This window comes from Nannobrachium achirus, assembly GCF_963921795.1.
Source record: "Nannobrachium achirus genome assembly, chromosome: 20".
NCBI classification, from domain to species: domain Eukaryota; kingdom Metazoa; phylum Chordata; class Actinopteri; order Myctophiformes; family Myctophidae; genus Nannobrachium; species Nannobrachium achirus.
Window position 1 is genome coordinate 5,427,053 of NC_137827.1, and position 22,686 is coordinate 5,449,738.

Below are 22,686 nucleotides of genomic sequence, written 5' to 3' on the forward strand. Positions count from 1 at the left end.
AACACCTGCTGTAGGGTCTCAGTGATTAAACATAAACTTGCAGTGCATTGCAGAGGGGCAGGGTTAGTATCAACCATTCAAATAGACACAACTGCAATAGTAAAATCATTTTCTTACCATGCCAGGAGGAGTATCTACAAGACGAGGGAACTCCTTCAAGATTTGATGGAGGCTTTTAGATCCATTTCTCCGAATCCACTTCCCTCTAAGTAGAGCCAGAAAAGTCAGAAAAGAGAAGCTGGAGTTATGATGGGGAATATCGGACCAAATACCCACATATGGAGACCCCTGGACCCATATATAGAGATCCATGTACTGAATATGGAGATATGCTGTGAGACCCCAAACAGGCTTACTCAGTTATTTGTTATGTTAAAGTCCTGTGACGACTGTGACATCTGACATCATACATATAATCCCTTTATGCCCCTTTATGGAGATCCCTGTATGCAGAACCAGCCACACAGATAGGGGCTGTCTTGGCCATTTATTGATTCTGTTAGTGTGGTATGTAGCCTCCATATACGAGCATTCCCATATGAAGTCATGTTAGATATAGGCTTAATATTGATGACATCAGGGATCTCCATATATGGGCATAAATGGGATTAGGGGTTAGTGTGGTTCTCCTGACATCACAGTGACAACCTTGTCAAACCTTGTCAAATCTTACACATAATAAAAAAAAAATAGAGACAATCCAGCAAAACTGGATATGACCTTCCATGTTTAATATATAAAAAGAATATTTTACAGTACAACTCAATAATAATGAACTTACCTTTAAAGGACCTACACCATGAATTTTCATTTTTTCTATTTTAAAACCTTTTTTTGGGGTCCCACTGGCACCTTCTATCCTCACAAAGTCCTATTTCTGAACATTGTGTCTTTCTCTGGTTTTGGGAAGACAGAGATGAAAAGCTTTCCACGGGTTCTCAGAACAGTGCTGTTCTGAGAGTTGACGCATGTGACGTCACATGCGTTTCCCGTTTTTTTTTTTCAGAGTCAAAAAAAAAAAATTTCCAAATTTTTTTTTTTCAAAAATGTTTTTTTTTCAAAAAAAAATTTTTTTCCAAAAAAATGTTTTTTCAAAACATTTTTTTTAAAAAAAATTTTTTTTTTCAAAACATTTTTTTTTCAAAAATTTTTTTTTTTCAAAACTTTTTTTTTTCAAAACTTTTTTTTTTCAAAAACTTTTTTTTTCAAAAAACTTTTTTTTTCAAAAACTTTTTTTTTCAAAAAACTTTTTTTTTCAAAAAACCTTTTTTTTCAAAAACTTTTTTTTCAAAACTTTTTTTTTCAAAAAGTTTTTTTTCAAAAAAGTTTTTTTTTCAAAAAACTTATTTTTTTTCTCAAACATTTTTTTTCAAAACATTTTTTTTTTTTTTTTACTTTTTTTTATACATAAATACAATGCAGGTGGGGTTGATTGTCTAATGTAGATTAACTTTCTGTAATGTCTGGTCTAGCAACGGTCGCCCTGTGTCATTTGACAGTAGGCCTATAACATACAACATAGGCCTACAGTAGGCTATAATCAGAGCTGCAACATTATCCTATTTTTGTATTGGCCCAATATTAACATTATTTGTTGTCAACGTGGGGTCCGGGGAGGAGTGAAGAGGAGGGGAGGGGGGAGGGGTGGAAAAACCCCACTAGATGCGCCCCTGAGCAAACAGAGGCCGTTTTGGTATTGCAGCTGGAGAGCCTCATTATAGTAGAGCTAGAACAAACAAAAAGAATGGTCAGAGTGTTTGTTGAGGGTTAAAACCTGTCTAAGACTCAATTTTGAGCATATATTTATACAAAAAATATAGTTTTAAAAGCATGGTGTAGGCCCTTTAAATGTCTCAGTCAGGTTCTCCAGACCCCATGCAGTCAGTGTCTGAGACAAACCTGTCCATGGTGGACCCCTCACAGATCTGCTCAGCTCCAGGATGAAATGACTGAGGGAACAGATGGGGGGGGGGGGGCACATTTTTATATAGTAAAACAATATGTAGCCTACATGAATCATGAACTTGACATGACTAGAATTAAATCAGATTAAGTAAATTAGAATTACACAATGAAATGACTTGATATTAATGTATTATAACCTTAACTACCTTGGTATTGTCATTTTAAAGCAGCATAATTTGCTTTAATGAATACATTTTTATTTTAAATTGGCTGTATAGTAGCTGTTACCAGCTATTTCAATTGACCAGGCAGATTAAATGCAGTATTTTAGTGACTCAGGCATTTGTCTTGTGTAAAATGTATTTTCTAATTAAAAGGTATAGGTTGTTACACATACTACTAGTAAGGTTGAGCTGTGAGGCGTTTCCCACAATACTTATTATATTATATTTAACCCTGAAATGTTACAAGTTTGTGTAAAGGGCGCAAAAACCTTAGGCGCGAAATCGGTAACACTTTGTGACGGGTCACCTGTCTTTTCACAACACCAACACCATTGTAACCTGACGGGAAGGTGTTATATCAAAATTGATTACCTGTCAAAAATCGTCTTTTCTATTTTGGCGCGATACGAGAGTTGCCAAACAAAGCAATATAAAGCAGTGACATGATTACGGACGAACAATCTCTCCATGAAGACAATTTAATCGCTTACGCTATATTATTGTCATATTCACTCAGTCCCAGTGACACTTTTGCTACTCAACTCACGAGTCACGACAGTTTGTTTTACTAGCTTGTATGCTAAGCTATTTAAGCTAAGCTATAAAGCTACTGTGGGACAGTAGTTTAATAAAAGCAAAACATACAAAATGTAATAAAAGCAAACTCACAATTGCCGTCGCCGACGGCAATTGTGAGTAATAAATAAATAAACGTAAACTTACCAAAATGAACGGAGGTAAAGAAATTGACTGTCCCTTTCAGCAAGCCGGTGCACTATAGCTGGCGCTGGATCGTCTGGCTGTGTAGCTAGCGCAAGGTGCATGCTGGGAGTTAACCCTGGCCTGTAGATAATGTCATATCACAGTCATGGATGAGCTTCAGCCTGGTTTAGCATGCTTCCCCCATATTTGTCCCTTATGTCTACAGAAACGTTTATATTTCAAATATAAAGGGCTTACTCTTGGGATACGGATGTTATAATATAGGACGGACCCACAGAAGTACCCGTATCTTCCGTATTCTTTAATAAAAAGCATTTTAATCCGACGGACGACATTTTTCTCTGTATGCTTTCCACTATGCGACCCTATCGGTTGGGAAGTATACCGCACTCTGATAGATTATAACTTGACGGATAAAATGACGACCGAGCAGATTCAAATGTATTTTATTAGACAATACGGCTACTTAACAAGGTCTTCTAAAAGGATGTATCCAAGAGAGCCTATGTCTTGTTTCCATAGGGGTCCTTTTGTACTCAATTCATCAAAACATTTAATGAGCAGACACATATAGGCCTATACTATACAATACAATACTTTACAGTACAGTACACATAACAATACTGCACACAATACACTTCGACTGCTGGTAAGGCGACCTTAAAGACAAGGCTCTTGTCTTTGCAGGTGCACAACTCAAAAAAGTTAAAGAAAAAATACACAACTGTTGCCCTTAAAAGAAAAAAAAAACACGTCAACTTAATTTCATTGTAATTAAGATATACGATAGGAATTTGTATTTTTTCAATGCCTCGTTTAGCTACTATGTCCCTGAACGTCACATGAAAACCGCTAGCATACCGCTAGCCACCTAGCATAGTGTGGGGAGAGGCGCGCTTGCTCTCTTTCGTAGCTGATTTCTTTATTTGATGAGACCGTGCAGTAGTGCTCATTGCACGGTTGGAGAGCCTGTTTTCCATTGAGAGCCCGACATAATGTAATTTATATAAGATAGGTAAATTATAGCAATACAATATGTTACATACCTTGTGTTTTGAGGTGAGAAAAACGATGATTCCAGAAACAGGAAAATTTACCCAACCTGGGTTAAAATGACCCAGACAGGTGTTCAACTGCAATTGAAGCCCCAATAACCCCTTTGACCCAGCATGAACGACCCAGCAGTGTGTTTACAGTATACCAAATAACCCAGAATTATGACCCAGCCAAATTAACCCAGCAAGGTGGTTAAAGAAACAACCCAGCATTTTTAAGTGTGTATGAACAAATGACGAAAAAACACAATCAAGCAGAAACAAAACACACTAGATTAAATGTTTTCCTTGTTATTAGAATTATCTGGATGGAAGACCTTTGGCAGCAGTTGTTATTACATCTCTACTTGGGGGACAACCTGGAAGCGGGGCAGAGAATACTGCAGAGAGAACAAAGCTGACCTGATCATCATTAACAGCAAAGAGGAACAGGTGTGTGTGTGTGTGTGTGTGTGTGTGTGTGTGTGTGTGTGTGTGTGTGTGTGTGTGTGTGTGTGTGTGTGTGTGTGTGTGTGTGTGTGTGTGTGTGTGTGTCACAACATATGTGTGTATTTCAATAACCAGCATCTGTTCTGTCCAGGACTTTGTTAACAGAGTTGTTAACAAGGACCAGTGGGTGTGGCTGGGTTTGACTGACATGGAGGAGGAAGGAGTGTGGACATGGGTGGATGGAACACCACTGACCTCACCAACGTAAGACTTTACTTCCATTCTACTATTATTCATTTCAACCATGTTAACTACATCTCACATCATTTCCACATATTATGTTCCCCACATTTAATTTGTAAAGGGTATTACATATATATAATAAATAATAAAATAATATTAAAATACAAACGTGCCGTAGGGTCACTAAAGCAATTATACGTCATTTCAATGTCCAGTTATTTTTATTTTTTTAATATGTAGAATATCTTTTGAGGTTATGATGACAAATAAATAAAATGCTTTATCCTTGTAAAGGTATTTAAATGTTACTACTGTACTTCTCCAGGTACTGGATCAATGGTGAGCCTAATGATGCGGGAGAAGGAGAAGACTGTGCTTTGCATAATTATGGGGGGACAGGAAAGAAGGGATGGAGCGATTCACCATGTACTTGGACTAGGCCTTGTATCTGTGAAAAGGTTCTGTAGTGAAATAATTTTCACATTGCATCAGTTGTGTGTTGTGTTGGTACAGCTACATGCAGGTTGTGTTTACATGTGGTAGTTTGTGTGTTTGCTTTGGTTTGTCTGCCTTGTATTTCCACACAATATGCACTGTAAACATTATATATTACACATTATATTATTTGCATTCTTTAGTTATAGAATGTGAATAACATGAATCTAACAGCCACCTGTTTTAAAGCATCAGTGTCATTATACATTTTAACCACTTTAACCATTATTTTATACTTTATTAAAAAAATAGCAGATCTACAAGCTCATAGAGCGCCACTTCGTTCCGCCTATAAGCTTGTAGATCTGCTTTTTTTAATTGTGACAATTTGTGCAAATCTTATGCGAATATACAGTGTGTGTTTTTAAAGCAAACCTTTTTAACTCAAATAAATGCTTCTGGGGGTTCCTGCAACATGTCACACAAGAACAGTGATACATTTGATCATGTTGCTGTTCTAACATCCAGTATAATTAATAGCCTGTGTTCTGAGTCCAATAAAAATGTCATTGCAACATTTAACGTTTCACTGCTTGGTGTTTTTGCTCAAGACCAGATAAGAATTTGCTACTTTACTCAGGGCTGGATTATGCATTATGCACTGGATTATCCATTGGGCCAGTGGTGCCGGGCCAGGGGCCCTTGGCTCTCATGTGCCCTCGGAGAACTGGGCTGCATGGTCTTCGACAATTTACTAAAATGAAATGCTAATCAAATATGAAATGTGTGGGCCCCTCCTCTGTTGTCTACAGGTGCTTTCTTGGCCCACAGATGATCATCATGGCTTAAAGGAGTCGTTCAGACCAAAACACATAGGGTTAAATCTGCCTTTTATCATACCCCTTCATACCGGCTTTAGTCCATTTTTTTCATAGCTGCCCCTGTTGCTAAACACGATCCAATGAAAAAATACTAACTTTGAAGCTAAAGAAATAACCGCACTAGCCTAAGGACCATCTACTCTGTTAGTTATGAGAGGGCCCGCGAAATCTAGCAACAGGGGCAGCCGAAATCTTGCAACAGGGGCCAGCTATGAAATAAATCGACTAAAGCAGGTATGGGGTATGATAAAAGGCAGATTTAACCCTATATGTGTTTTGGTCTGAACGACTCCTTTAAAATCCAAGCTGGGTAGTGTGCGTCGGGAGGGGGGTTAAGGTGGGGGGGCCCTAAGAAGAACCTTGCGGGGGTTAATCTGTCCCTGACTTTACTGCTCATTATATTTACATGAAATGATTTGCCTTTGAAGTGGAAGCACTTTTTTCCCCTTCTTGTATTTATCTGAATTAACGCGGGCTGACATTTCTAAAAGGGCCTTTTGGTGAAAACTTTGAAAATCTGTGACACATTGTGAGCTTGGAGGTGGGCTATTTTCGGTGCGTGATACCACACTGAACTAAGCATAATCAAGTCAATACGATATGGCGTAACGGCATGGATTTCTACACAGAGAAGGCAATTCTTTCAACATAAGACTCTGCATTCAAGTTCAGGAGAGTTTGGAAAAGCCAATTCTCTTGAATGCTGCCTTCAGGTATGGCATGGAAAGAGGGGGCATTTGCATTTCTTTCACCATAGTAAAAACTGCATTCATGGTCTGGAGAGGGCACTTTTTAAGAGACGGTTAAAAGGGCAGGGCTCAAGCCCCCTTTGATGTCTATGTGTGCACGTGTCTGGTCTACGATGGAGACAAGGTAATAGAACAACCCAATGAACCCTTTCCCTGTTTCCTCCTTGACTTGATTATTGATTATTGATTCTGACAGTTAATTGGAGCAACGACACAGACGGCAGACACAAACACATACACACACGCACATGCACACTGCTGTATGTACCCATACACACTGGCATGTGCACGTCATGCACGTGCACATACACACTGCTGTGCGCACCTAAACACTGGCGTGCGTACCAGGGCCGGATCTAGGCATAGGCAAGGGGGGGCAATGCCCCCTAAATGCCCTGACTGCCCCACCAAACATGATGGCAAGCAAAAATCTAAAATGTCAAAAATATTAAACTGTTTGCAATGTTATGCTACAACTAGGTAGATGGATAGATAAACTGATAAGATATTTGAGAGAGAGAGTAGGTGTAAGACCTGTTGTTTGTATTGTGTGTAATAGGTGTGCCAAAAATGCTTAGTTTTCTATGCATTTCGGGTCTTTTAGGAGGTTTGTCCCCCCATGTTGGTGACTCCCCTAACATTTCTTCCTGCCCCACCTAGTGCTAAAGGCTAGATCCGGCCCTGTGTGTACGTACACATACACGCTGGTGTGTGCACATGTCGTGCGCATACCTACACACGCATGCACACACTCATACGCATAGGTATAGGCCTATAAGATGGGATATATTTTCATCAGTCAGTCTAGGCTTATTGTAATTCTCTCTCTCCCTCTCCCTCTGTCTCTCTGTCTCTCTCCCCCCCACCAGGGGTCCTTGAGGGGGTTACAGGGGGTCCCCCAGGGGGTCCCCCAATACCCCGAGGTACCCCACTCTGAGAACCAATGTGTTGCACTGATAAAGTAGCTCCAGCACTGTGTATACTCATGCACAACCCTGAGGTCCATGTTATGTTATTTCACTGGAACATCTCAGACTGTGATGATTTGCCTCTGGAAACTCTGTTCTGTTCAGCTAGGCTGGCAAATATGGCAGGGAAGATCATGGGTATGGCCACCCCCCCGATCACCCCTCAAGCCATCTTTGAGCAAGCAGTAGTAAGACAAGCTCGGAACATTTTGTCCGACCCCTTGCATGTTCTGAAACCAGAGTACGATCTAATGCCATCGGGCAGGAGATTTAGGACCCCAACATGCTACTATAATAGATATAAGCACTCGTTTGTTCCTCTGTCAATCAAAATGCTAAATGATAGACACATAACTAATTGAGGACAGGCTCTATGGGTTGTATGTGTATGTTTCTGGTTGTCTTTTTTTGAATTTCTTTTTTGTTTTTGTTTTTTCTGTTAAGTGTTTATATGTATGCAGCTGTGACTCTGTCTCCAAGACAAATTTCTCCCCTGGGAGACAAATAAAACTGAACCTTGAACCTTGAACCTTGAACCTTGTTCCAAGAGCCTTTCAAACCCACACAAACATTTTCTCTGTGTGACCAACAAACGCCACGCTGGCTCGCTTCATTCAAGCACACAAACACGCACATGCACACGCAAGCGCACACACACACGCACGCACGCACGCACGCACGCACGCACGCACGCACGCACACACACACACACACACACACACACACACACACACACACACACACACACACACACACACACACACACACACACACACACACACACACACACACACACACACACACACACACACACACACACACACACACACACACACACACACACACGCTCGCTCGCTCGCTCCACACAGCATGAAAACAATTCCACACAACTCTGTCCCTGAGGGAAGAACTCAGCCAGGTGGGTTGGGATTACGTCCCTTTACTGTGAAATCCTTCCACTGTGTGTGTGTGCGAGTCAACACAACACATCAAGGATGTGTATGTTTACCTATGGCCAATGTCTAGAACAGTGGTTCTCAACCAGTGGGTCGGGACCCCCAGGGGGGGTCCCCAAATTATTTTGGTGATGAATAGGCCTGTACAGTTAAAAATAGCCGCTCTACACTGCACTGTGACGTGTTTTGAGCTTGTAGATCTGCTATTTTTAGCTATTTTTCCTGAATTGATTCCTGAAAAGTAACATTTTAATTTAATTTCAAATGCATTTATATGTTCTTATGTTAACTTTATGAACTTAAAAACAAATAAGACTAGTACTAGTCATTAAGCTACTAATATAGACAGAAGTAATTAAAGCGGGTCATGTTTGCATGATTGCAATTGTAACAGCTGAAATCAATAATATATCAGTATTCCGATATTAACCTGCAGGGCCTCATTAAGTGAAGGTGGGGGACGCATGTGGCCCCCGGGCCGCCAGTTGCCCATGTATGGTTTAAATGGCACCAGATATGCAGCTCGGCAAATAAAAGGTGAATTGATCCCAGTGCATGACGGAGAACGATATCACAACAAATTCAATCTCCACGATACGATTATCGTGAGTGTTTTTATCACGATAAACGATAATACCGCTTATCGTCCCATCCCTAATATACACGTCTTGCTTTTTTTTTTTTTTTTTCATTGATGTAGTCGTGGCAGGAATGAAAGTCAACCTCACTTCAGTATGACTTGTAATAATATCATTCCCACAAGGATAGACTGGGATGAATCAATTGATTTATTAACAAACGTGGAGAGCTCTCTCTTTGGCTGCCTCATTAATGCAGCCTTTGGCTGCTTTGAAAGCCAGCATCAGTGTTTTGTACTCCAGGAGACAGTGGAGGGAGCGGAGAAGGGGGGAGACATGTGAGAATTTTGTCTGGTCGCGCTGCGGCATTTTGGATCAGTTGGAGAGGCTTAAGTGCACATGTTGGGAGACCAGTGAGGAGAGATTTACAGTAGTCCAGTTTCTGGAAGAGGAGCTGGGCCGACTCCTGGGTGAGGAAGGGTCTTAGAGGTACCACTAAAGGGTCAATTTGGGACCCCCTCAAGTAACCCAGGGGGTCCCTGGACCTCACTTTGACAACCACTACAATAATAATGCAATATTTGTAATAAGACTTTTATATTCATAACAAAAAAACTAAGGAATCCTTAAAGGAAAAAATATGCAAGCTTGTGTGTACATAAAAACATTCCCCCCTCCCCCTCCCCTCTATGACAGGCACCAAACAGGTAGTTGTCTTTGATGCTTTCATTGATTAGAGAGAGGACTTGACACTTTTATGGCCCAATCAATTACCTCAGTGCACAACCCCTTTGAAGTTCAAAGGGAGCAATTAAGAGCTCTGGCTGAGCTCCTCCTGACAAAAACCTCCCTCCAAGGTATGAATGTCAACATAAACAGTGGAACAGAACAGAGATACACCCAGGGGGATGTGTCTTTAGCAAGGAAACACCCCAGCACAATAATATAATTACTGATGAAGGGAAATGACTGCTAAAAATGTATATACATTTTTTAATAGTCTTAAAGTTACATAATAATTCCTTTAAAGTGAATCGGTCTGTTGAGAGGGTATTTGTTAAGGAACCGGAATAGTTAAAATCCCAATAGGATCCAAGGAAGGAATGGAACCATAATCTCAATATGCAGCAATATGATATACTAGCTGACATCAAAGATGCGTGCATGTGTGCGTGTGTGAGTGCGTGCGTGTGTGCATGTGTGTGCGTGCGTGAGTGCGCGCGTGCCTTGGAGGGACGCATGGTGCCCTACACTCTATTATCCCCTACAAGGGGATGTGACTCATCACTAATAATTGCCCGCTCTTCATTTCCGACAGAGCTGAGCTGTGTTCGGCTGGCGTTTCTGCTGGGCTTGTAAGTTGTTTTAAGCCATTTAGGCCGAGAATTATCTATCTAAAGCTTTAGCTATTGAAAAATGGCAGATCTACAAGCTCACAGCGCGGCACCGAGTGCCGCGCTGCAAGCTTGTAGATCTGCTATTTTTTTTTTTTTAATCCTGAAAAGTCTTTGAGTGTTGTTGACCCGATTCTATGAATCTCTCCTAAATCCTTTATTTATTTTTGAAAAACCATGTGTGGTTCTCAAACTTTTTTCATGTCAAGGACCCCTAGAATTATATGCATTTGGCCGCCGACCCCCGTCTCGAAATATTACATTGTAGATCTGCAAGTCTTTGAATACATCTTTTTAAAAAGCGAACATTTATAACTCAAATAACTTGCTTCTGGGTGGTCCCTGGAACAACATATTTTGAGATGGGGGGTCCGCGACCAAAATACATGTGATTTTGGGGGTCCTTGACATGGAAAAAGTTTGGGAACCACTGATTTAGGGGAAGGATTTAGAAGACATTTGTAGAATCGGGTCAGAAAATATTCAAAGACTTTATTCAAAGATTTTTCAAAAATAGCAGATCTACAAGCTCACAGCGCGGCACTCGGTGCCGCGCTGTGAGCTTGTATATCTGCTATTTTTCAATAGTTGAAGCATTGAATAATTCTCGGCCTAAATGGTTTAATGGCTTCACTGACAGCGATGTATAGCAAAAGAAACAAAGCACAAACGCAGTTCTTGTTATGACAGGAACAAGAACACAAAGTACATTCCACTCCGTCTTTCACCAACTCTCTCTAAAAAGAAAACTAAAAGAATATATATAAATATATATATATATAATATATATATGCACCTCGGGACGAAGAGATTTCACATCAAGGCACTTCTCTCTGACTCCGAGATGAAGCAAGGGTTTAACAACCTACATGCCGCCGGCTCGGAGAGAACTTTTGGATAATTGCATTTGGTCTCAATCTGCAAGTCAAACTACGTATCCTGGCATTTCAATAATACTTGAACATTCTAGTAAGATGGTGAAGGTGGGAAGTCTGACTATCGGAGAACAAGGGTTCCAGGAACACTTCCCTTACGTTCATAAGCTGTGTGACAGGTTCAGACACCGGAAACAAGCAGATGTACAAGCTCACAACCACGTCGCCCTGCCTTGCGGTGTGAGCTTGTAAATCGTCTATTTTCGGTGTTGCCACACACCAGCACATATACTGTACTAACTGTCTAGCACTACGTATGTTTGAAGATTGAGAGGCCGAAGTGGAGATCGAGCAGTTAGCCTACCACAGTCAATATGACAGGAAAATGTACAGCAGCTTCTATCTTTCTATGTAAATACATTTCTAAATTAAAGCTATACTGTGTAAGTTGCTCAACTAGTGGTCTGTAGCAGTATAGCAAACCGCGGTCGCGTCTGCTTTTTTCTGCCGTTTTTCGCCGCGGACCGGGCCGTCAGACCACCGCGTCCGCCTCGCCTCGCCGAGACGCTTTCAATGAGGTCTCCCGTGTCCCTCTACGAGCAGCGGTTGGGGAGCTACATGCTAGACTTCTAGACCAGCATAAACTAGTCCCCCCAGGAATCCGCGATTCCGCGATCGCAGAATTTTTCGCAGAATTCGCGACCACCCGCGGATTTCTCGGCCGTTCGCGGACTTTTCTGACGTCCGCGGAATAGCGGTCGCGAGTGGCAGCAGAGCGGCGGGAGTAGTCATTACTACTATTATAAAACAATGTGTACATGGTCTGGCAAGTGGCCACTTCATACAGAGCCTGGGGAATAGCTTAGCTTCCTCCTGCTAGTTGCACTGACGCTGTATTGGTCCGGTCCCACATTCGTTCCTGACAGAAACTGTGTCCTGATCTATAGTTCCTCTCTGCCTCTATAATGGTCCTGGCAATAACAATGCTAATACAGAAGAGAATAAATAAATATTACACCCATACTAGGTAGTAGGTAGGCTATCCTCTAAAATGTGGTTACTATGGGCATTGGTTAATTTGCATGACAATATAGTCTTTGCAACAGAAAGTAATTATTAAAAACAATAACAATTAAAAAAATAATAGATTTAATATTAGATTATTTGATTATTCTAACCACTAATTACAATTAATTGTAGCTATTTCATGAAGGGTTTTACTTGATTATTAGAACTATATCATTTTTAGCTTGATAACTGGTCATTTTAGGTTGTTTATTAATGTCCGCGGAATCAAGAATTGTTCACCACAGAATTCCGCAGAATCAGGATTGTTCTCCGCGGAATAAAGCATTTTTCTCCGCGGATTCCTGGGGGGACTAATAAACAAAGCTGTTGAAGCAAGCTATTTCCTGAAAAGACGCAAGATGCACTGTAATTGGCCTGGAGTGTATCATGTGTGTATGATCTGCGATGTGATTGGCCAACGTATACACAACGTATACAGATGATGCAGATTACGTAATTTTGCCGCGAAATTCTCCCCCCCTCACGGCTCATAGAAAACATATAAAGAGAAGGCTTCAGAAGCTGAAAATAACGGAGTGGGTGTTCTAAAACTTTAGCGATTTAACAGTTAGGACAATTTTTAGATTTGTTTTATAAAAAAGTTACATGGTATAACTTTAAACTACTAATCAAACTTTCAAAATAATCAAAGAAATGCAAATAGTTGTGACAACAAAACATTTTGCACGATGCGACACATTGTGAACATTGTAGATAATGCTACTTTCTGCCGTTATCTCTTTTAACCCATTCAGGCCAAGAATTATTGAATGCTTTAACCAGTGAAAAATAGCAGATAATACAAGCTCACAGCGCGCTGTGAGCTTGTAGATCTGCAAGCTTGTAGATCTGCTAAGGTCGTGAAAATGTGTGCAAATCTTTGAATATGTATTTTCAAAGCGAACGTTTGTAACTCAAATTTTGCTTCTGGGTGGTCCCTGGAACTAGATATTTTGAAATGGGGGTCCGTGGCCAAATAAATATCATTTTGGGGGTCCTTCACATGAAAAGGTTTGAGCACCACTGACATAGTAGTCTCTCAAGAACAGACTAACTGAGCTCCAGTTAAGTGAAAAGGACCTTTTCTTTGACGATGGCTGGCCAGATTGCTGACAATATAGAAACATAGGGTTTTTCAAAAAACCTTAGAGGGATTCAAAAGACACGTATAGAATCGGGTCAAAATTCTAATTTTCACGATTTTTCAAAAATAGCAGATCTACAAGCTCGCAGCGCGGCACTCGGTGCCGCGCTGTGAGCTTGTATATCTGCTATTTTTTTAATATTTAAAGCATAAAATATTGCGTCATAATGTGTTCAGGCCTAAATGGGTTTAAACAGGGCTCGAGTGGACTTTTACTGCTCGGCGCTTTCCTTGTTCAGACAAACTCTCTTACAGCCTCCTCTCTTTTTCACTACAAAGTCAGGAAAGAAATAAAATAGAATAAAATATGGGTGACAACCATTTATCTGTGGGTTTCTGGTACAGATGAAAATGTGACTGTTTTCCCTCAGGGTAGCGGAGTATAGAGGATAATCACTTCCCTTTGGCCCAGAGCTGTTTGTGTTTCCAACTGTTCTCTCTCTCTCTCTCTCTCTATCTCTCTCTCTCTCTCTCTCTCTCTCTTTCGCTCTCTCTCTCTCTCTCTCTCTCTCTCTCTCTCTCTCTCTTAGTTAGTATGTAATGTATACAGGTCATGCAAAGTTTAACGTTTTCTTTTCTTTCTCTCTCTCTCTGTGTGTGTGTGTGTGTGTGTGTGTGTGTGTGTGTGTGTGTGTGTGTGTGTGTGTGTGTGTGTGTGTGTGTGTGTGTATGTGTGTGTGCGTGCGTGCGTGCTTAAGTGTTATTTTGTATGCATCCCTTTTGTTGTTGCGTAGGAGTTCTGCGCCAGCAAAAAGACATACGCATTTAATGCCCGCCACACACACACACACACACACACACACACACACACACACACACCACACACACACACACACACACACACACAGTGTAAATATACGACGCGGAAAAAGGGGAAACTAGGCTAAAAATATAATGAGGTCCCTTGCGTATAATGCAATGCCAGACAAGCCACTGAGGCTGGCAGTGCCACCAGTATAGACAGCTCTGTAAACAATAGGCTGGCAGTGCCACCAGTATAGACAGCTCTGTAAACAATAGGGATGTGACGATAAGCCATATTATCGTTTTGTCGTGATTGACGCACACATTCATACACCGGTGGCGGAGGGAACCATGCAAGGCACCAACCTACTCACCAGGAGCAACTAGGGGTTCAGAGTCTTGTTCAAGGACTCTTTGACATTAACTCAGGAGGAGCCCGGATTCGAACTGGGAACCCTTCGGGAACCCTTCGGGCTCTAATAAAGGTTTATCTACCCCCTGAGCTAACAGAAAATGATATTCAAAAGTCTTTTTTTTATACTTTACTAAAGTCATTCAACATGTAACATATCTTCCAAAAAAACAAATTCACTGTCATTGTTCATATTTTTCTTTTACATCTCATGGCCCTGTATGGACATCTTGACATTTTTTTTTTTTTGATATTCAAAAGTCTTAAGACACGTTGAACAAGTTTCTTTCTTTTATCTGTCAAACATGAACACTGCACGCCTCTCCCCGACCCTCTCCCTGTCTCCTGTTCTCTCTACACTGTGACTATCAATATAAAAGGCAAGAAGAACACTTAAGAATACTTTAAGAACTGACTGACAAGTCTCAGTGACGCCGGTGCTCACAGACTACAGAGTGGGCTGTTGTTAAAAGTAATTGACAGTTCTTCTTGGCTCCCGGCGGGGGACCCCCTGTCCACGCAGACCCTCTGCCAGGGTTCTGATCTAGCAGCTAATTAATGGCGTTGGCCCCTGGCTGTCCCGGCTCTAAACGACTCCCTGGTCAGACGGCCTGGATGAGAGGCGCGGGGCCGTCAGTACTGGGACGGTTCATCAAGCTCCAGTCAAAATAAAAGCCTGCCAAGCTCTGACTGGCTCTGAGACAGTAAAACACTCTTGACGGAGGGGAGGGAGAGAGAGAGAGAGAGAGAGAGAGAGAGAGAGAGAGAGAGAGAGAGAGAATGTGACCACACAGTACGAGACAAGCAGCATAACCCTCCATCCACTCCTTTGAATATCCCGGAAGTGGCGTTAGGACGGCGACCAAAGCGTCATTGTGCCGCTGCAGGGTCGCGTGCACGAGGGTTGAATACAGGTTCATGGTTCAGCTCTGCTCGACTGTCAGCCGGTAGTGATATGCAAACAATAACTAATGGGACAGACCTAAACGCCGGGAGAACGGCACTTTGTTGACAGCCCCATCAGCCGCTATGTGAAGTTCAAATATACGGCAGGATCTGACGAAAACTAAATTAAAACTAAGGCATGATGACTAAACTAAGACTAAATATACTTTGACAGTAATATACTGAATATTTCTTCAACAAATAAAGAGTGGAGAAGAGATCCAGTAGAACTAAAAGACAAGTCATTTTATGGTTGGTTGCACTTGGCTTGTAGATGTGCCATTCAAAATAGCACATCTACAAGCTCAAGCTTGTATGACTAAAATGTGACAAAAAATAAATGGAATTTTATTCAACAGACTAAAACTAAATCAAAACTTGCTGTCAAAATCAACACTAGTTCACAGTAGCTGGTAGTGATGCACCCTGCAGACCTGTGGTTGTCAAACGTTGACATGTCAAGGAAGGAAGGCAAGCAGTACCACCGCTATCATGACCCGCACGACGCACAGCGTGTCGGGCATCATGCTGCCAAAGGGCACCAAAAAACAAGAACCCAACAGCCAGTTGAGTGTACGGCACCAAAATGTGTTGTAGTGGCCTGGCCCATTGCCAGCCTAATCAGCGCTCTAAGCAAGCTCTCTCGAATGCGCCCCTACACACTTTTACGGTTTTGGGTCGGGTGGCTCATTAACTGTTCGATATGATACAAGAGAAGGGGACGAATATACAATAGCGTCAGAAAGATAAGTAATCACCCTGAAAATGTCAAGCCAATTCCAACTGTGCAAAAACAGAATCATTATAGAGGAGAACGTTTCAGCACTGATTTAGAGCACATAACAGTGCAGTGGAACAGAGCCATATAAAATACCGTTTGAACATTTAAAAACAATGAACCGTTAACTAGCCTACATGACGGCATGACCACATGCTTATTTTACTTGACAGCACTCCTGTATAGGACTATACACACTGAGCACAACTGTATCACAGAGAGATGTTGAGGATCCAGTAGCCTAGACGCTGGCATGGCGCAAGACACAACAAACAACTATGAAGAGAAAGAAACAACAGCTCCATGCTGCTGACTCGTCTCATATTTTCTACAATCGATGCTCTCACCGCAGCACAACATTCTAACCAGCAGAAGATAATTATCCAGCTCCTTACCTAATCTGCTGCGGAGGTTTGAAGTTTAACAAACATTCAAAGGGTGTGCATTGTTTAGGTCAGTGTTTCTCAAACTTTTTTCTTGTTCTTTTCATGTCCCAAGAATCCATGGGCACACCAACATAATATGGGGGTGTACATATTGTCACAGTCGGGAAGAAACCTTGTATCTCCAAGTTTCAAATTTGTACGTTTCTTTGCAAAGTAAAGCCCTGCTTCATCATACAAGGCTGTCGCACAACAGTAGCGAAAACAGCTGATCTACAAGCACACAACGCCTCGCACCGCGAGGCGTTGTGTGCTTGTAGATCGGCTGTTTTCACTAGTTTAAATCATTTTTAAAATGATAAATACAATACTGGCTTTCAAGCCGTTTCAAGGGTCACACTTGACCCTTCTCAGGGGCACACCAAAGGTCCCTCGGCACAGTGGTTGAGAAACACTGGTTTAGGTCACAGGAGCATTGTTTTCATATCATAAATATGAACTTTAGTTTAGTGAAAAGCTTGTGTACAATCCACACTGGTCCACACGTGAAGGCAAGGCAAGGCAGGCTTACTTGGAGCTGTCTTCATTTGTGTTGGTGTCAAACGTCCAACTCTGTGTTGTGTCACGTCTCTGGTCCCACTGTAAAGGAGTTCTCCTTCTCCTTCACTGTGACTCTTCATGCTTTCACTCTGAGGAACAGTCCACACTTCAATGAGGCGTAAAGTTGTTTATTTGACTCTGTTTACTCCCAACCAAACTGAGCTGGTATCAAACAGCCAGGTGTGGGGAGAAGTGGAGGGGGAGGGGCCGGCCGAGGAACCTGGAGCATTTATAGAGCCCGCCTTCAGCCTGCGTTGCCACATTCTGTGGGAGAAGCAAGCAGCCAGGTGTACACAAAAAAACTAAACCCAAAAGGAGAGACCGGGTTCACCACTTGAACCCTACTTGCTGTTTGAAAATAGCAAAATCTGCAAGCTTGCTTGAGCTTGTAGTTCTAAACAAACATGAATATACCGCGAGGCGTTATGTGCTTGTAGATCGGCTGTTTTCACTACTTTTGTGCGACGGCCTTGTGTGATGAAGAACGGCTTTACTTTGCGAAAGAACATAAACATTTTAAACTTGGAGATACAAGGATTCCACTCGACAACGACGATATATATCTTTTTTTATCATTTTAAGCTCACAAACCTTGTATGAGTCCCTAAGCCTTCCCTAAAGCAGACTTGGAACACAGGCCTGCTGTCTGCTTCGAGGTTACAATGTTCATGAGTCACGTTGGTCCACAGTCCTTTTAATGATGCATTAACACAACTACTGCCTCTTAATCTGAAGTTGCTTGTTGCCTTGGTGCCGCGTTGTTTCCTCCGTCGGCCGCCGCTATTATTTTGAAGGGCCGGGAGGGGGTTGTTTTTGTTTTTTTGGATTATCACTTGACGGCAACGATTACGTCATCTAGTCACATGACAGTGTGAGCCCAGAAGAGAAACATGGCTGCGCCCTGCCGTGTGTATTGTTTACATTAGATCTGGCTCAAAATGGCTCAAAATGTGTCTTTTGGAGTAAATGAAGTCTCTTTATGGGCCTCTCCATTGACTTAACATGGAGGAGCTTCACTTCGCGTGCACGCCCAACGTGCGTTTTAAACAAATCGCGGACATTACCGATGCGGCCGCGACCGGAGCGACATTAAGTAAGTATTAATACATTCACTGTAAATACAGTAAGATTGACGGTGAGCGCTGTCAATGGCGTCATGTAGTCACCGATTTGAATGACGGTGAGGATCGTCAACAGCAGCAGAACAGTTAATGCTCCTCGCCGCTATATGGGCTCTGAAATACACTGCGGTAATATGGAGGGTAATCATTTACATGTCCAAGAGTTAAATTAATCAGCAGTGTCACATCTTGTAGAGATGCGTGCACACACACACACACACACACACTCACTCTTTATCTGTAACACGCGCACACATGTTCACACGTGATCCGGCACACGTGCACACACACACACACACGCACACGCACACGCACACGCACACGCACACGCACACACACACACACACACACACACACACGGACAGAGTGAAATAAAGTGCAGTCGATTCAACCCTGAGGATCCCATTGTGTCTTCAGAGGAACATCAATCCACAGGGAGCATATCGATGTGCGTGTGTGTGCGTGTGCGTGTGTGTGTGTGTGTGTGTGTGTGTGTGTGTGTGCGTGTGCGTGCCTGTGCCTGTGCGTGTGCGTGTGTGTTTGTCCACATCCATCAGATGGAAATCACTAGAACCCGCCTCCTCCTCTCCTCTCTCCATAATCCTTCCTCTCTCCTCTCCTCTCTTCTCCTCTCCTCTCCCCAGGGGCGTCAAAAGGGGGGGAGAAAAGTGGGACTGAGTTACTAGGGCCCAAGGTGGAGGGACCTTAATTATTTATTAATTATTAGCTGTTGAAAAATAGCAGATATACAAGCTCGCAGCGCCGCGCTACGAGCTTATAGATCTACCATTTTGGAAAAGTCGTGAAAATGTGTGCAAATCTTTGAGTGTATATTTTTTAAGCGAACATTTGTAACTCAAATTTTGCTGTTGGGAGGGGTCACTGGAACTAAACATTTTGAGATGGGGGTCCGTGGACATATCATTTTGGGGGTCCATCACATGAAAAAAAAGTTTGAGCACCACTGACATAGAAACAGGGCTGTGAGCTTGTATATCTGCTATTTTTCAAAGTTAAAGCACAAAATCATGCGTTCCCAGTCTAAATGGGATAACACACGGGTGACTAACCGGTCATTTTGGCTGATTTTGAGATCGCAAAGTGCAATAACTCTCCCTGTGAAGGTCTCAGAAATTTCCCCTTCCATGACTTTTCCTAAATACTCAAGACATATGTTCTCGCTGTTTTTCCCCCCTTCTGAAACGTTTCCTAAGTATGAAATAATATACGATTATACCACTCTGACTGCATTTATCAGTGCATTTATCAATCTGTCAATAGAACAACAGACAACAGAACCCCCGCTGGCAGCAGGTGAGGAGGTGTTGCTCTCCTGGGCAAAATATGAGATATTGAGATGAGATATTAACCTCCGATCTCATTGCTTTGTTTAATATAACTAGTCCTGTGCCCGGAGGTGTCTGCCCAGTTGTGCAATACCCGTTGTAACCGTCTGTCTGGCTGGCACTCTTTTATGCCCATATATGGTGTTGCGTGTCCAGGCCAGTCTGTGATGTCATCTCCAAATTTGGGCACTGTAGTGATGTCAGTTGGGCTTTGTTACCTGTGGTGACGACACTGTGTAGTATAAGTGATGGTCAGACAGACATTCACTAAATGAATAGTTGGAATAGATGGAATTTGATAAGAAAATAGAAGTGTTGAGAATGTGTGTTCCTTTCTAACTGTCTGGTTCATGTCATGTCTGTTAACCATCTGTCAAAATCCTTCACTGGACTCATCCTTTCCCAACAGAGAGCTTTCATTGGACTCAACCCAACCCAACGCAGAGTTTTCATTGGACTTGACCCAACCCAACACAGAGCTTTCCGCGTGTCAGCGGCTGCAGCGGCCATTCAGAAAATGACCAGGGTTCGAGTGGTGGACAACAGCGCTCTCGGCAACACGCCGTATCACCGCGCACCGAGGGTCATCCACGTCTACACCAAGAACGGCGTGGGGTAAGTAGGCGACAAGGTTCTGCTGGCCATCAAGGGACAGAAGAAGAGGGCACTCATCGTTGGGCACAAGATGCCCGGAGAGCGCATGACGCCGCGCTTTGATTCCAACAACGTGGTTCTGATTGAGGACAATGGCAACCCGACGGGAACCAGAATCAAAGCCCCCATACCGGCACACCTGCGCAAAATGGAAGGAGACTACTCCAAACTGCTGGCCATCGCTAAGACATTTGTATAGCAAGAGCAAGCAGCGTGTATCTCAGCGTTTCCCAAACAGGGCCCAAACAAGGCCACATTTTGTGTAATGTCGTGTAATTTTGTACAAATTATGGCCCCCACAGAACCGTGAAAAGTGATGACTCATCACTAAACCATAGTTTTGTGGGGCTGTTTTTAGCCAAAGGATTTTTTTTGCTTCTTTTTTGAAGTGGTGAAAGCCGCTTCCAAGGTGTGGCTTTGTCTGTCCTGTACAATGTACATGTCCCGTGCATTGGATTGGTCAATGTTGTCTGTCCCGTACATGTCCCGTGCATGCAGAATCGAGGATTGGTCAAGCTTCACATGACAATTTGGCCCTCCAGACAAAATCATTCATTCATCATTCAGAATTCATAAAAATATAGAACTAAAGCACATAGAAGGTAGAGATCTAGAACACAGAATGTATAGATCTAGAACACAGATTTCATAGCTCTAGAACACATAGAATAACACATAGAATTCACCGCTTCACTTCGAACCGAGGTTTGATTTTTTTTTTTTTTTGTGCAAAACAAATTCTTGCAATGGATTCAGAATCATGGGAGGGGGGAACTTAGGTTGACCCCTCACATGATGCTTAAAACAGATATATTATTTATTTCCTGTATAGTAAAGTTAATTGGACCCAGTCCTTCAGCAGCTGTCAACAAACTGCAATGGAATCATGTATTTTCTGATTTGTTATACTCTGAAGTTTCCGAAAGTATATAGTTTTCCTAATCCCCCGAAATTTGAACGCCCATTTTACCTGTCTGTCCCTTTTATTCCCATGTGTATGGAGATCTACCAGCTCAGAGGCCTTGTGGTTAGAGTGTCCCCAGGGGTCGGGTTCGATCCCAGGCTGGGTCATACAAAAGTAAAAAAAAAAGAAAAGAAAAAGGTCCCAGTGCCTCCTGCTTGGTGCCCTACATGTATTAGCCTCAGGGCTAATACATGTTTCACACGGTGTCAATTATCTAATGTAATCCTGGACGCTACACTCCCTCTGCCAACCTGGGGAGAGCAACGGACTGACCTCATGCTTCCTTTTATGCATGAGGCAGTCCAGCTTCTTTTCACATGACAGGGGGGGGGGGTTTCCCCTGTTGGACGTAACGTGTAGAAGGAACACGTTATTCTGATTAGCTTGTGAGGTGACAGCACTACCGACTGTGCCACCGTGTCCCCTCCGTTATTACAGCTTGCCTTTTTTTTTGACTGTTTGATTTTGTTGGGCTTTGTTATAGTTTCAGTTGTTTTTGGTAGTCATGGTTGCCAGTTCCCACCTGATGTCCTGTGGGAGTTCTGACTGCTCCAGACCGTACTGAATAACTGCTAGCTTGCATAGCGTCTTGAGACTAGGACTCAAGTCTAAGACATACAGTCCATCGGGTGTGTTGTTTCCACCATGGAAAATGATACAATCTCCCACCAGGCAACAGCACATCCTGTTATACCTTATAGGTGGACTCTTACCCTTGGGATTCATCTTCTTCCAGGAGAACGTTTCTGGACTGAATTTCCACAGCTCATTGAAGTCCTGGTGACCATAGCCACCACATATGTACATCTCTCCATTGTAGGCAAAGGCTGAATGATGCCAGCATCTTTTCGGAAGGAGCGGTGCAGAAGGAGTGTTCAGCCAGCTGTTGGTCTCTGTGTCAAACACTCTGATACTCCTGTTTGAACCCCCAACTACAAACATCCTTGTTCCAATGATGGTGGCAGAGTGCCCGAATGAAGCAGGTCCATTGCTGTTGATTAAAGACCAGACCATTGAAGTGGTGTCCAACTTGTAGATCTCATTAGTCTTCCAATCTGCCTGGGTCCATCCTCCATGGACATACATGACCTTCCCCAAGACACAGGCAGAGT

At 42.5% G+C, this 22,686-nt stretch overlaps 1 protein-coding gene across 1 annotated transcript; it reads left to right on the forward strand.

Moving 5' to 3' along the window:
- Positions 1-20,473: 20,473 nt before the first annotated feature.
- LOC308305327 (large ribosomal subunit protein uL14m-like) lies at positions 20,474-20,809 on the forward strand (the record flags this gene model as incomplete). The annotated part of the gene is given in 2 exon segments (XM_080750104.1): positions 20,474-20,572; positions 20,576-20,809. Coding segments are annotated over 2 exon segments (333 nt in total).
- Positions 20,810-22,686: the final 1,877 nt, after the last annotated feature.